We start from the raw sequence: 15,526 nt of genomic DNA on the forward strand, positions 1-15,526 counted from the left end.
ACCCTCAGCCCTACAGCAGCCGGGGATGAGGTGCTGGTGGGCACTGAGGAAGCAGCTGGGCCAGCAAGAGCACACAGGAGCCTCTGGCCCCATATACCCCCTGCCCTAGGCAGAGGCCTGACAAGCCCTCCACCCCAAGCCCAGTCACTTTCTAGCCTGACCACACCCAGCCACAACCCAGCACTCAGGTTCCACTCCTTTCAGGCCACTGTCCTCCTTTGAGAAGGGAACAGAGAAGATTCAGGAGATTCTGAAGGCCCTCCTCCTCCCAGGGAGCCCCGGGCCCAACACCCTGCACAAGCTGGCAGTGGGGTGTCGCCTGCTCACCTCCTCTTGTCCTTGAGGCCAGCACCCTGAAGGATAGGTGGCCTCCACACCCCCAGGCACACCAAGAGCCTGACCAATGGGCCCTAGATTGTTTCCAGGGTCACACAGGTCAAACAGTCTGGCTCCTGGCACTAACACAATGGAAACAACTGTCTTGCTTACAGCTGTCTGAACCAAAAAAGGTTCACTTATAACCTAAATTCCATGTGGACCAGTGTTAGCAGGCCTGTGTCTGTCCTGCAATTCAAGACCCATGTTGGAATAAACTGAAAAGTGTCAGAGACAGAGCGCGCAGAAACCTGAGAAGGAACCAGGACAAGGTAAGGAGGATCAGGGGCCCAGAAAAGGCCACCCTCCCAGTGGTCATGACCAGGGAAGACTGCCTTGTTCTGGGGACCTGGAGACCCCAGCAAGAGGATTGGCACTACCACCAGGACCCCTACTCACTTGGCCACAGCCAGGAGCACGTGGGGGTCATGCTCACACTTCTTCAGGGCGTCCACACTCTTGGTCTTCCGCTGGGGCCTCGCCTCCAGGAAGATGGCTTCAGACCACAGGACCCCTGAAATCCAGACATGCAGATGATCACCTCAGCCATCACACACAGGGAGGCCTTTGAAGACTCAGGATATCTCCATCTGTGCCTCCCGCGTGGCCGGGCCACCTATGCTACCCCCTACTCCATACCCCCCAACCCCCACCCCACGGCCTGCCCAGAGCCACAGGGCCCCACTGGCAAGGCCATGACATCATCCTGGGGGGCGGGGAGGCTAGAAGTCCCAACAGTCTCCAAGGTTTCATACCCACTGACTAACTTCACAGCTGAGAATTCACTGTAACAAAGTAACAAAAAGTGCTACCAAGGATTTATGCAGAGATAACCTGGGATTAATACCAGCCTAGAGATCAGCCTGAGGCCATATATCTACCATAAACCCATAAAATTCTACGAAGCCACTAAAATCTGTTCATTCTTAAGGATTCAGTGATAATGAAAAATCCTCACAGAATTTTCAACTGTAAAAAAAAGGGGGACAAAACAAAATACACAGTATGACTTGATTTTCTGCAATAATATAAATTGTAAAAATATAAAAGAGCTACAATCAATGATTTCCAAGTACTGGGCTCACAGCAATTTTCATGTTCTCTTTTTTTACTCCAAATTTATTTATACTGCACATGCACTAACTAATTACAGAACTTGGGGTAAAATAGTAAAAAATTAACTTCTAAAAGAAAAAGAAACGGTAGCATCTCAGAACATGAGGTCCAACTGCCAACACTGAGTCTTGAGTTCAATCATTTACATGACCAAGCGTAACGGAGGTACTTTTGTGGCTGAGTCTGAACCCAGCTGCCGGCGGCCTGAGGACGGCACTCACCAGAGTTGGGGCACTCCTGCAGGGCCTTGGCCATGAGCGTGCTGGCAATGTTCTTCAGCCCAGCACGGTACTCCAGCCGCACAGACTCCAGCCTGCAGAGAGAAACCCGGGCAGGGTAGAACACTGTCCACTGGCAGTTCCTGACGACAAGCAGAAGGTCCTGAGGAGCCTCAGCAGCTGGAGTTGTCTGTGCTGCCCAGCAGCTCGTCCACCAGAGAAGGGAGACATGGGTGATCCCCACCTCAAGCCTATGGGCAGCCATAAACCTGGACTCTGAGGTCATCTAGGTACGAGTGAAGATGGGCAGGATAGAGACAGATAGGCCTGCTGGTGGCTGCTGGGGCACCTCAGGGTACTGACACCCTGAAGCCCCACACCTGGAGTCTGTGTGCACAGCCTCCTATGGACAGAATGCCATCTTTATCTGGAAACTCCTAATCATCCCTCAAGGTCCCTCCCAGATACTACCTCTTCTGTAGAGTCCGCTCTCTTGGCACCATCCACCCCAATGCCCCCTCATTAGCTCTTGGTTCCCGGGCACCCTCAATCCCAGCACAAGCCACACTGCATCCAACTATCTTCAGGCTTATGTGAACACCCTCACAGCTGGGACAGGACTCTTCACAGACTGCACCTTCCCATCCATGGAGCCTGAGCTGAAAGTGCTGCACTAAGGACTTGGTGTGAGCGAAGTCAGCTCCCGGGGGCACGGGAACTCACCACAGGCCGGGGTTCTTTGGGTTCTTCAGGCGAGACTTCTCCAGAATGGCCCGAGCTCGGGTCAGCTGCCCAACCTTCTCCTCCAGCCGGGAAAGCAAAAGCCACAGCGGGGTGGAGTGGGGACATTTCTTCAACTGCAGCCACAGACACAAGAGAGAAGACTCAGCAGGCATCTGTGACGCTGTGTTGGCACCTCAAGCTGAGTCAGGGCTACGTGTGCCCTCAGAGACCCAGCCATTTCACACCCAGGTGTGTCACTATGCACACAGCTGTGTTGTGCACACGTGTATGGGGCATTTTCGTGAGCACGCTGTGCCATACACATGTGCACATGGGTGTGGGCTCAGGAGCCTGTGCCTTACACGGGCCGTAGTCCGTACGCTGCTGAATATAGCAGTTACAGCCTGGCAGGGGCAGAAGGCTGGGTGAGGGAACAGACTGGCCCCGAGCCCACAGCTCCCCTGAGCCTGGGTCCAAGCAGGTTGTAACAATAACTATCTGAGGTGAGGTGCCCCATGTGGGGTGGAGGCTCACCCCCTGGTTGTAGGCTTCCCGGGCCTTCTCCACGAGCTCCTCCTGCTCCTCAATCTGCCCCTTCATCATCCAGAGCTTGGGGAAGTCCTCATAGTGCTTCAGGGCCTCCTCGCACAGCTCCTGGGCGGCCACAAGGTTCCCCAGCACCCACTCCAGCTTCACAGACTTCATGAACACCTGGGGAGCAGATAGCCTCAGCCTGGCTCTGGCATTTGCCTCACTGACAGCTCAGCCTGAACGCTGCCCTGTGTCTTTGGGACAAACTGTGGCTACATACATCAGTGCATTTTAAAGCCAAGAGTAAACAAATGAGCTCTGAGCACATGACCTTGGGGGCTGCTCACAGTGGGCAGGGGGCTCTGTTTACCCGGGCAGTGGGCGCGCTGCTCCGCGCCTTGGCCAGCAGCCGGCGGGCCCGTTCGTACTCATTGTTCTCAGACTCCAGCTTCACGGCCGCCAGCCAGATCTCTTCGCTGTTGGGGTTGGCCTGCAGAGGAACAGCAGCATCAGCCATGAGTGGGGCAAGGGCTCCCCTGGCTGGAAGCAGCCGGTCCAGGAACTGGGCTGTGCTGAGCCATGCTCTGCAGCAGGACAGTCTGATGCAGGCATGTCCTAGACTAATCGGCAACAAAGCCCCAGGACGTGGACTTCCTCATGAGTAAGCTGGCCTGCCACACTGGCACAGATGTGTGGCAGCTGCAGCACTTAGGCCGTGCCTCCAGTCACCACCCTCTACCTGCTGCAAAAGTTCACTCATGTCTCACCTACATGGATCCACCCACCCAATCCTGCTCACTCCTAAGCCTGGGGATGAGGAACTGGCCACCCAGTGTGTCAGTGTGGGAAGGACAGAAGGATGCCCGGGTTATCACAGACTATGCAGGGAGGGTTCCCAGGGTCGGGACTAGGCCACGTACAACCCAGAGTCCGGCAGACATATGGGCAGTGCCCTCCAGTCTCCTGACAGCACAGTCAGCTGCTGGGCACACTCAGCCTGACCATGTCCCCAGCCTGAGAAGCAGCCCCACAGAGACAGGTAAGGAGAGGAGAGCGCAGGACACAGGCAGCACTGCCTGGCGGTGGTGGGAAGGACCAGAACCACCCGGAGAGCAGCGGCCGTCCTCCACCCAGGGCGCCCAAACAGACACGAGAGCAGAGGGAAGCCCAGGCCAGTCCCCTCCACATATTCACTCAGCAAGGGACAGGCATCACTATGCCAGCCTAGATGAAAACCACAGAGTGACATCGTCTTTCCAGTTAATAGAAAAGCATGCTGGAAACCGCTGACTGAACCTTGCTGTCAAAAACTACTAGGATGTTCCATGTGACAATAAAAATCAGAGAAAAACGCAGAGCTCCCGGCACCAACCACGAAGCCACCCTCCACAAACACAGCTCCACCCACTGACAGCCTGGGCGGCAACAGGCGGCCCACGTGGGACCCAGCGCAGGTGCCTGTGCTCCAGTGCAGGGACAGGACTTCCTCCCGCAGTACCAGACAGCCTCACGTGCACCTAGGAGGGGACCTGTGCAGGGACACAGCTCTCCGCTGGCTGTCCCAGCCTTCCTGTCTCCCTGAGTCTATGCTGTGGAACGTTGAGCCCAGGGTCACACTGAATGGCAGCAAACAAGAGGTAGGTATCCATCACCCAGGCCATTTTTCCTGCTCTCAGACCCCCTCAGGGCCCCAGCTGTCCCCAGAGCACCCAAACTCCCTGCATCAGACCATGCTCCACCTCTCAGGTCAGCTCCTGTCAATAATGCAGGAAGGGCTCAGGGGAGGCGGGCACAGGACCCTGGAGCCCTCGGGCCATGGCCTACCCCTCACCCACCTGGAAGGCCAAAGCCAGGATACTCCTCGCCGCAGGCACGTCCCCGGCCAGCCACTTGGACTTGGCGCCCATGAGCCACAGCACCTCTGCTTTGGGGCAGTGGGCCACGGCCCGCTGCAGCAAGGCCTCCAGTGACTCCCTGCAAGACAGGGGGACGGTCACCACAAGCACACGGGCCACTTGCAGCTAGGCCACGAGCGCTGAAAAGACAGTTACTGCTTCAAAGTTCGATGCTATAAATGATTTACCAGACTTTTACAATGGGGAGAGTGTGGGGAAATCTTTTCTCTCCATAAAGGCTCTAAAATCAACTACTGAGGAGGGTGCTACAAAGCCACGCATTGTTCAAACAGCAGAGTCTGATGGAGCTTCTCAAGGGAGCCTTTTATAGCCGGGTGTCCCGGAGGCGCGATAACTTCGCGGTCTGGGAGCCGGGGACCTTTTCATCTCTAACCACAGATCCGCCAATAAAGATTACAACCTGTACCTACTCTTTGGCATCCAGAGAAACTGTCTTATTTCTGGAAGGAAGTTATTTTAGGTCACTATCAAGCATGAAGCCCGGGTTTCAGGTATGAAGCCCCAACCCTGTGTGGCCCACCACCCTGGCACACCCCCGGCACAGATGTTCTCCTCAGGTCTCTGCAAGATCGAGTGAGCACATGGAGTTGCTCTGTGTGGTGTGAAGCCTGACACCAGAACAAGAAGGCTCGGCTTCCTCAGTCTACCATAGGTGCCAGACCCGGGGGATGGGAACTGCCCCTGAGCCCAGGGACGAAGACCTGCGGGCAAGGCCCTGCTCTGGACAGGACAGTTGGGTGAACTTGCACAGTCATTTCAAAACGTGCCCAAAGGAGTTAACTGCAAGACACAGAGCAGCTAGTGGGGGTGTGTGTGGGGTGGGGGGACAGGAACATCAAGCGACTCCTGAGCCTGAGACTGAATGAGACAAAAGCAAAGCAACAGAGGCCCTGTGCTCCCAGCTGCAGCCCAGGTGGGACCAGCAAGGCCCGAACACAGAGGATGCGGTAGAGGATCCAAGCAGAGGCTGCCCACCTAACTGCTGACTGAATTGCAACATCTAATTCAATCAGCACTTACAGCCAATAAGGCAGACACAAAAGGTTTTTTCAATTAAAGAGAACAATTAAATAAAATTGTCACGGACCTCCTCAGAGCACAAAAACCAGCCCAAACCCAAATCCAGCACAGCTGAAATGAAAAACAGGCCTCCCTGGGCCCAGATGCCGCACCGCCCACGCTGCTGAAGCCAGAGCCCCACAGACGGGGGCCTCGGGGCCCCAGCCCTGCCCCAGGGAGCCCTAGGACTCCAGTGCTCCCAGCTCACTGCAGGCAGATGGGCCCCTCAGTGCCTTGGTTCCTCAACTGTACAGCAGCAGGAATGCTATTACAGAAGGTGCCAGAAAGACAGCTCAGCTGAACAGCCCAATTGCCACAGGAGAGCCCACCCCTCGTTGCAGAGGCCTGACCTCCAATGTGGCTCTTGCCCACCCACGGGGATGAGAGGCCTAAATGCAGCACAGGGTGGCAGGCCTGCCACATACCTGGTGCCATGGTTCTTCTCGAAGTATGCGGCCCGCAGCCACACGCTCTTCTTGCTGGGGAAGACCTGCAGGGCGTAGGCGTAGATAGCTCGGGCACACTCCAGGGCGTTGTGGGCCACGCACTAGATGGAGAGAGGGGAGAGGAGTGAGGGGGCAGGGGAGAGGAGTGAGGGGGCTGGGTGCCATCAACCCAGGAGGGGTACCCGATCCACGACTCCTGACCCAGGCCCCAGGCCCTGGAAGCCCGTTACAAAGTCTCTGGGGCTAGGACTCCAGGGGGTTGGTGGACCGGCCTGCCCCTGGGGTAATACTGAGCACCAAGGGCTTCTGCTCCTCCTGCAGGCCACACAGCGCTGAGGACAGGCCTACTCCAACCCAAAGAGACAACAGAGAAACAGGAGAAAGTCTGAGAGAGCTTGAGGGTTCTGCTCCTCAATCTGACATCTGCAGGGTGACACCCCCTGAGGCCCCCATATTGTCAAGCAATGAGGTAAGAGATGAAGCATGAAGTTCAAGCCCACACTCAGAATTAAAAGGGTTCAACGACCAGAAGGAGCTGTGCTGTGCTGCCCATTTGCTGATCTACTCCCAGGGTGGAGACTGCAGGAGACTGTTAGGTCATCCTTCACAATTTTCGGTCTTAATGTCACATAACAAAAAGCCTTTAATGTCACCTGTCACGACAGGTGACATTAGAGCATCATTAGTGCTCACAAGACACCCAGCTTACAAATGAGACACCCAGTGAGCTGCAGACAGCAGCCACAGCCTATGTCCAGGGACGGGAGGACGAGGTGAGGGCCCAAGTGGACAAGGGAGAAAGGAAAGCTCTGCCAGTAGGAGTCCAGCTAAGCATCTCTCATCAAACACAGGTGCCATGATATCTAGAAAACCAGCACCTGACACATCCTGTAGTAGTAACTGACTCAGGCCAAAAGTAGCACTAACCGACCCGCAAACTATAGGGCCGGTTTGCTAAGAAATGGCACATTTATGCAGTCTCAGGGTCTCCCCACAGAACATGAGTTACAAAGGTCCGCAGCAGCCTCCTGTGGAGGAAGCTGGCAGACACCCCTGGGCTGCTCAGAGCTGAGTGTGCCCCCACCCACTCAGCACGACAGAGTCCCACAAAGAGGAGAACCCACCATGAGGACACAGTGTGGAGACCAAACCAAGGGGTCGGTACCCTCAAGAAAGTCAGAATCATGAAAAACGATGACAGATCAAAGCTCCCTCCCCCGCCCAGACTCAGGGTCATGGACCCTGCACATGTGACCCTGAGTAGTTTCTCCACCAAAACCCAAAAAGCATTCAGTGAGCGCCTCAGTGAGATCTGAATAAGGCCCCAGATTATATCCTCCTGGTCCTAATCAACGCTGATCTCCTGAGTCTGATAGCTGTGCTGTGGTTGCACAAGAGAAGGTTCCTTTTAAAGAAACACACTGAAGTGTTTAAAGCAAAAGGGTCACCACATGTGTGATGTGGTCTCAAATACTTCGGGGAAAATAAAGGCCATGTGTGAGCAAGCATGTGCACATGTGGAGAAGAAAAAGGCGTGTATTGAAATTGGTAAATGTGGGGGCATCTAGGTGAAGGGCTTAAAAGAATTCTCCACTCAGTTTTGTAACTTTTCTGTAAGTCTAAAATTATTTTAGAATAAAAGGCTATTAAAAAGAGAGGACCAAATTCAAGGTTTTAAAAGCCTTAAATATGTTTATCGATCTTGAGCCCATAATCTCGTCTCTGGAACACCACTCAAGGGAGTCTCCTCAAAGTGCATGCTTCACATGCAGGTGTTTTCTGAAATGCAGGTTATAGCAGAGATGGGGGTGGGGGATGTCCAGAGGTCAGGGGTGAAGAGCTGGGAAAGCATGGGAACTGGGCCAGGTCAGGGTAGTGAGCGCTAACACCCCACCTCTGCAGCAGACCCCAGTTAATAGAGAACTATGCTCCTTACAGTTGTGACTATATTTAAAAATCAGCAGATCAGAAAGATTTCCAAACCACACCCCGTTCCCCACAACGCACACTCCCACTAGCCACACTCACGCTGTCGGCATCTTCCATCCACGTGTGCTTCCGGTCTTCCTCCTCAATGCCAATCCCGATAACAGCACGCATAACTGCCTGGCAGGTGGCCACACTCCCGGCCTTGTCACACTCCTCAGCATCCTGAAAGAGGGCACAGAACTGAACTCACTGCCCAGAGCTGCAGGGGTCTCGCAGACAGACACTAGGCCCGAGGGAGAGGGCTGCAGGAACAGGCCCTGAGGGTTCCTGTACCCTCAGGGCCCCGACGCTGCCACCCACTGTGAAGCATCCTTTCCTCCCTCACTGCAGGTTAAGTGCTCCACACCCCCAACCTATTCATTTAGCAAATATCACAGAAGCACCTAACCTGTACCAAGTGCTAGAGTAGGCAACCTGGTGGCTACAGGAAAGTTCCAAAGCAGTGGGAATAACACGTTCATACTGTCACACATGTTCGTACTGTCAGCCTGGCTCCAGATTCAAAATGGACAAAAGGAAAAGCCACTCTAACCCAAGAGAGAGACCTGCTGGGGGTACAGAGCCCAACACAAGGAAAGCCAGACAGTAGCCTATGGAGAGACCAGACACTGAGGCGCTCCGGCAGGCAGGGGGGCTGGATGTTCAGCAGAAGAGCACTGAACTTCAGGAGAACAATCCTCAGAATGAGCAGAGAGGACAGCCATGGTTCAGAGATGAGACACCAAGTATCCTGAGGCTCCTGTGTGGCGGGCAGGTAGGACCAGCAAGGCAAAGACCAGGGCTCACTCACAAACATCAGACCACAACATGGAGACGCAGGCAGAGGTGGAACGGATGCAGGGACGACCTCTATTGAGGGCAACTTCAAGCTCTCTATCAAAACAAAACTCACAGAGGCTCACCCAGCAAAGTGTTTTAAGGAATATATTCCCATTCATGCCAAATGATGGGTGCGCCAGGACACCATTTGCAATGGCTAACAGAGTAAGAAGCACCCTGCTACTGCTGTCACCGAGACCCTAGGCTGGTGGGACAGGCTGAGTCAGGCTTCCCTTGCCCTGGCTGTGAAGGGAAAAGTATCCCAGGCAGAGCAGAGCCAAGGCCAAAGGCTCATGAGGTGGCCCAGGCCAGCCCTCTGCTGGGGGCAGAGCACAGAGCACCAGGCACGAGGGAGGAGAGCCGCCCAGGGAGATGGCCCAGGCAGCCAGTCTGCACAGCGTCCCCCACAGTCTCCACTGAGCATAAACCAGCACAGAAGGGAGAGAAAGAACTGTCCAAAAGGATGAGCAGGAGCATTCCTCAGAACACAGGTGTGTCCAGGACAGCACCTGTTCCCACCAGCCAAAGTGAAGATCCCCAGGAGACACAAGACCCTGAGCAGAAACCCAGAGAGGCTGCCTCTACAGAGGGCTGAGTACCAACCTGCCCCACTGACTGTGGTTGGTCCCACCCAGCAAGTGTTGAGGCAAGACCTACAGGGTCAGAACACCTTCAGTAACAGAACCAAGGTCCAACACCAGAGCCCAGAATGTTCACAGAGACACAAAAGCACCCGGCCCCCACAAGGGAAAATGTGACAAATGAAAGGTTATCAGGGAAAGACAATCCATAATGAGGAAGAACATGTACCAAAATCAACTCCGACGGGCCCAGACAAGGACACTAGAACAACTATTATAACCATAATCCATGGATGGCAAATTGCTGTGTGGCAACATGAAACAAGTCAAAGAAGGTTTTTAAAACAACCAAAATTCCTGTTAGTGAAAAAGGCAAGATCTGAGATGAAAAATGTCCTCAATCACAGCAGATGAGACATTAATTACAGAAGAAAAGATTAGTGAAACGTGAGGACAAAGCAACAGAAGTCATATAAGATGAATCAGAACATCAGTGAGCAGACGAGCTCACATCACACCCACAGGAAAGACCAGACGTCTCCCAGAACCAGAGGGGGCTCTCACCACTGCTCTTCAGCATGTCCTGAGGCCCTAACCAGGGCAATTAAACAGGAATAAAGGCATCCGGGGACTTCTATGGTGGTCCAGTGGTTAAGAATCTGCTTTCCAATGCAGGGGACACATGTTTAATCCTTGGTGAGGGAACTAAGAACCCACATGCCACGTGGCAACTACTGAGCCCATGCACCACAATTAGAGAGAAGCTTCATGCACTGCAGTGGACGATCTTGCATGCCGCAACTAAGACCCAACATAGCCAAAAATAAATATATATATATATATATATTTTAAAACGCATCCAGATTGGAAAGGTAGTAAACCTGTATTTGCACACAACATGATTCAATATACAGAAAATCCTAAAGAATCCACTGCAAGTATTACAATTTAATAAATGATTTTGCAGGACATAAGATCAACATTTAAAAATCAACTATACTCCTATACAATAACAACGAACAACCTGAAGATGAAATTAAGAAAAAATCCCATTTATGACAGTATGAAAAATAGTAAAACACTTTAGAATACATAAAGTAAGTGCAATACTAGTATGCTAAAACATTATTGAAAAACATTTTAGGGCTTCCCTTGTGGTCCAGTGGTTAACAGTCCACCTCGCAATGCAGGGTATACAAGTTCGATCCCTGCTTCAGGAGGATCCCACATGCCACAGAGCAGCTAAGCCTGTGTACCACAACTGCTGAGCCCGTGCTTAAGAACCCAAGTTGCAACTACTGAAGCCTTGAGCCCTAGAGCCCATGTTGTGCAATAAGAGAAGCCACCGCAATGAGAAGCCTGCACACCATAAAGAAGAGTAGCCCCTGCGCACTACAACTAGAGAAAGCCCATGTGAAGCAACAAAGACCCAGCAGAGCTCCCCAAATTAAATAAATCATTTTTTTTTTCTTAAGTTTTAAAAGAACTAAATGAATGGAAAGACATCCCACAGATTGGAAGAGTTACTACTATTAGGACGGCAATAGTCCCCAAACTGATCTACAGATTCTATGCAGTGTCTATCAACATCCCCTCTGGCTATTTTGCAGGATCTGACAAGTTGATCCTAAAGTTCATATGAAAACACAAGAACCAAGCACATCCAAAACAGTCTATAAATAACAAAGCAGGAGGACTCACTTCCTGATTTGAAAGTTTCCTACAAAGCCACAGTATGCAGGACACAGTGGTGCTGGCACAACACAGATGCACAGCCCAGTGAAGGACAGAGACTTGAAAGTGAACTTCCACACACAGGACCACGGTTCTCCACAACAGCACTGGACTGTGGGGGGAGACTCACCGGGGGGAGACCCAGCGGAGCCAATGATAGACCTTGCACTTAAAAAAGCATGAAGCAAAAAAAAAAAAAGCATGAAGCTCAACTCTTAATGCAAATGGATCACAGACCTAAATGTAAACACCAAAAAAATAAAAATCTTAGAAAACAGAGGCGCAAACCCTCATAACCATACCTGCAAGAGGTTGAGAAGAAACAGGGGACACAAATTTTCCAAATTTGATACAATTTGGAAATCCACAGATCCAAGACACTGAACTCCAAACACAAGAAACATGAAGAAAACCACACAAAGCGAATTACAATCAAACTGCTCAAGACCAATGCTATAAAAAAATCCTTAAAGCATTTCTAAATCTTTTAATCTAGAAACATTTTTAAAAATTTAATTAAAATTTTTTTAAAAGATATATGTACAGAAGAGCAAAGATGACAGCAGGTGTCTCAATGGAAACAAGGCCAGCAAGAACAGTGTCTTTAAAAAACACTGAAAGGAAAGACTGCCAACCTAGACCTCCACACTGAGAGGAAACATGTGATGAAGTAAACAAAGATGAAGTAAAGACTCTTAACAGACATTTAAAGGCTGGAAGAACTGAATATCAGCAGGCCTGCTTGTAAAAAATGGTCACAAAGTCCGTCAGGCAGAAGAAAGAGGACACCAGCTGGAAACTGGATCCACATGAAGGTATGAGAATGTCAAAATGGGAATGACATGGTTAGACAGCACTGAACAAATATTAATAAAGGGGCTGAATCCAGATGATGAGACTTCAGGGTATACATGAGGCCTTGCACCCAAAATTGTAAAATATGCGCACCACAGGAAGGGCAGAGAACAGTACTGCCGCAAGGGCCCAGGAGCAGGACGCAGCAACCCGACACCCTCTCCTTGCGGGGAGGGAGGTGCCCTCAGCGATGACACCTGCAGCAGCAGAGGGGCCACTGGGAGGAGGGTAAGCAGAACAGCAGCAGCAGGGGCACAAGAAGGAGAGGGGCAGGGTCGGGCCCTCTTCCGAGGCTGAGAGGCAATGGTGAAGCACAGGGGCTGGCTGTAGGGCTCTCCTGACAGAGTGAGGCGGATGCAGGTAAAGAGGCACTTTTCCTGGCTGCCCATGCAATGGCTCATGCAGTGGGAGGAGGAGGTGGGAAAGTGTACCTGGCCTGCTGGCTGGGTTAGAACACCTTCAGAGACCTGGCTGGCCATAGTCGAGAAGAGTGACAGATGCGCTAAAGCTCATTCTCTCTTAAACCATATTCTCTCCTGGAAAAGCGGGGCTGACCGCACGTGTCAAAATGCAAAAGTCTCCCCTGAGTTGCTCAAGCTTTCACACCACAGAAGCCACAAAGCGATGACACGAGAGGCACCCCATGCCTGCTTTGCCTGCCAGCGTGAGGACACACCTTTCAGGTGCCACCCCAAAGTCCCAGCCCTCCAAGGGACTCTTAACGAGCAGGAGGGCATCCGTGCTTAAAGCGGACACCACAGCACCTGCTGACCTCACCTGGATCCACTGCTCACGGTTAATCTCCACGCCATTGGCACGCAGGGAGGTGATGGCGCGGTCAATGATCTTCTCCACCATCTGCGTGTTCCCGTTGGCCTCCTCCAGTTTGGCGGCCGTGATCCAGATGTGGCGGTCTGTAGGGATGTTCTCCCGGGCCTTATTTAAGACCTTGCGGGCATTCTCGTAGGTCTCCAGCCTCGCCAGGGCGAGCCAGAGCTGCAAGGAGAGACCCATCAAGTCAGGGGCACCCTCCACGGGATGCAGCACGAGCTCCCAAGGCCCATTTAAACAGGGCCCGGGATCATGTGCTATAGCACTTCCCGCTCATCCGAAAGCTGTGTGGTTACACTGCTGACTGATCTAGTGGCTAGGTGACAGGCCCTCAGTCCCACATTCCAATCACTGGTAAAAGGTACACAGTATCAGGACAGAAGGTGAACAGGACAAGACTGTCACCTCACCAACTAGAAAGGGCACGGGTATTCAGCTGCCTGGAGTACTCACACCCCAGCTTTTGATTCTCAACATTTCATCACCAAAAATGTGTATGGGCTCTATTTATTTTTATGTAAATAAATTAAGATTAATTTTGTTTGGAGAATTTCACAACACACATAAGATAATTAAAAACAGGCTGGACATCATAGACCCACGACCAAAAGTCACTTCAGAGAATGCTATGAACCGGAAACCTAAAACTCAAGAAATCCAAGTGGCTCTGAGGTAGAGCCACCCCCAGCTGGGAAGACAAGCACCCCACCCCCCACCACTTCACCCTCAAGCCCCACTGACAAACCTGGAGCTGAACCAGAAGGGCTGCTCCCCGCAGGAGAGCGCTCAGCACAGAGCTCCCCCTGGTGAGCTCAAGGCTCAGGCCCCCTCGGGGTGGGAGACTCACCTCCACGCTGGTGGGACAGCACTCCACAGCTCGGCTGAGCATGATTCTAGCGTCTTCTGGCTCTTCCAGCTCCACAGCCGCCTTCCACAAGCGAACTGAGTTTGGAACATGCTCAAGGGCTGGGAAAGGTCGAACAAGAAACCAGGTCACAGAAAAAGGGAAGCGAAAGCAGGACACTGTGTCGCAGAGGACGCGGCTGCCAGCACAGCCAGATGGTCTCTGCCCTGGGGACAGGCCAGGACTTCACATGGGTCCCTTGGGTCTAGACAGACACCAGAGAGGCCAGTACAGATGCCCCGAATCAGAGAGCAAGGTGGCAGAGAGGGCTGTGCATCATCTCACGCCTGTTCACACTTGAAGATCAACATCAGAAGACGAGGCACCTGCCACCCAGGAAGGGCCAGCCTTGCAGGCCACGTGTGAGCCGTGGGGAAAAAACATGCCAACAACTCTGGGGTCCACGCCTGCCCAGGTCGGCAGAATAAGGGTCCTCCCTGCAGCCCAGGGGATTCGAGAACAAAGGAACCACATGCTACATCCCCGGGTGCAGTGGGGAAGGGGGGCCAGCAGGAGAGGCCAAGACATCCTGCAGTCCAGAAACTTCCAAATCTCTGTTTAACAAGCACGGCCCTTCCTTCAGATGCAATTTACCAAAAAGGCCAAAACATTAGACAGCTGAACACAAAGCCCCATGGCAAGGCACTGGAGAGGACGAGGCAAGGCCTCTGGCAGCTCCTGGCAGGAGTGACGGTCACTAAGAGCCGATGAAGGCAGGAATCCAGAACAGCACCCAAAGGAACTCTTCTTTCTAGAAAACACATGGGCCAAGCTCGTGGGAAACAAGACACTAGATTCCATGATGTAGCATCAGTGGACTCAAGAGTCTCTCATGTTCCTCCTCCAGTGGAAGCAACTCCCCTTCCTTACAGGCCTATAAACGGGGCACCCCTTCTTTTCCCCACTACAGGCCCTGCAAACAGGTGCCCCTTCTTTCCCACAGCCAAACCAGATGCAGTGGCTCCAGGTAGCCACACAGCCCTCTGGCTCCTGAGCAGGAAGCAGTAGATGCCCAGATGCTCTAGACAACTGGGCTGGAGGAGGGGAGACACCCCAGGACCCCCAGGGCCTACCCCAAGTCAGTTTCAAAGGTTCCCAAGGTCCAGGGCTCATGGGGACCTCCCCACTACGACAAAAAGCAAGCTGCCACTCCAGAACCACCTGCCATGGAAGACAACACCCCAGGCTGGGGCCCAGGCCTCTGAAGGATCACAGCACCGCCACAGCCTGCAAAAGAGGTGCGGCCAAGGGCTCAGCCCCTGGACTTCCAAGACCTGACCACACCTGTCACTCAGTCCAGCACTGGCTGGTGCCAGATGAGGGACCCTCACAGGAGGCCACATGTGGTGACAGAGGTGCTTCTCACTCTGCCAGGACCCATGGGTCAGGAGGGCTTCTGACAGGCAAGCAGCCCTGGGCTACATGTCAC

At 52.9% G+C, this 15,526-nt stretch overlaps 1 protein-coding gene across 1 annotated transcript in view; it reads right to left on the reverse strand.

Annotated features, from left to right (window-relative positions):
• Positions 1-15,526, reverse strand: part of PRPF6 (pre-mRNA processing factor 6) — a 34,242-nt gene that overhangs the window by 1,719 nt on the left and 16,997 nt on the right. Inside the window, exons 10-19 of the mRNA XM_061126796.1 lie at positions 14,041-14,159; positions 13,140-13,358; positions 8,413-8,535; positions 6,364-6,485; positions 4,799-4,937; positions 3,334-3,453; positions 2,967-3,143; positions 2,433-2,566; positions 1,713-1,804; positions 775-889 (exon numbers count right to left, since the gene is read on the reverse strand). Coding sequence (XP_060982779.1) covers positions 775-889; positions 1,713-1,804; positions 2,433-2,566; positions 2,967-3,143; positions 3,334-3,453; positions 4,799-4,937; positions 6,364-6,485; positions 8,413-8,535; positions 13,140-13,358; positions 14,041-14,159 — 1,360 coding nt within the window. The remainder of the gene's footprint in view (positions 1-774; positions 890-1,712; positions 1,805-2,432; positions 2,567-2,966; positions 3,144-3,333; positions 3,454-4,798; positions 4,938-6,363; positions 6,486-8,412; positions 8,536-13,139; positions 13,359-14,040; positions 14,160-15,526) is intronic.

Source organism: Dama dama, chromosome 23 (genome assembly GCF_033118175.1).
Source record: "Dama dama isolate Ldn47 chromosome 23, ASM3311817v1, whole genome shotgun sequence".
Lineage (NCBI taxonomy): Eukaryota > Metazoa > Chordata > Mammalia > Artiodactyla > Cervidae > Dama > Dama dama.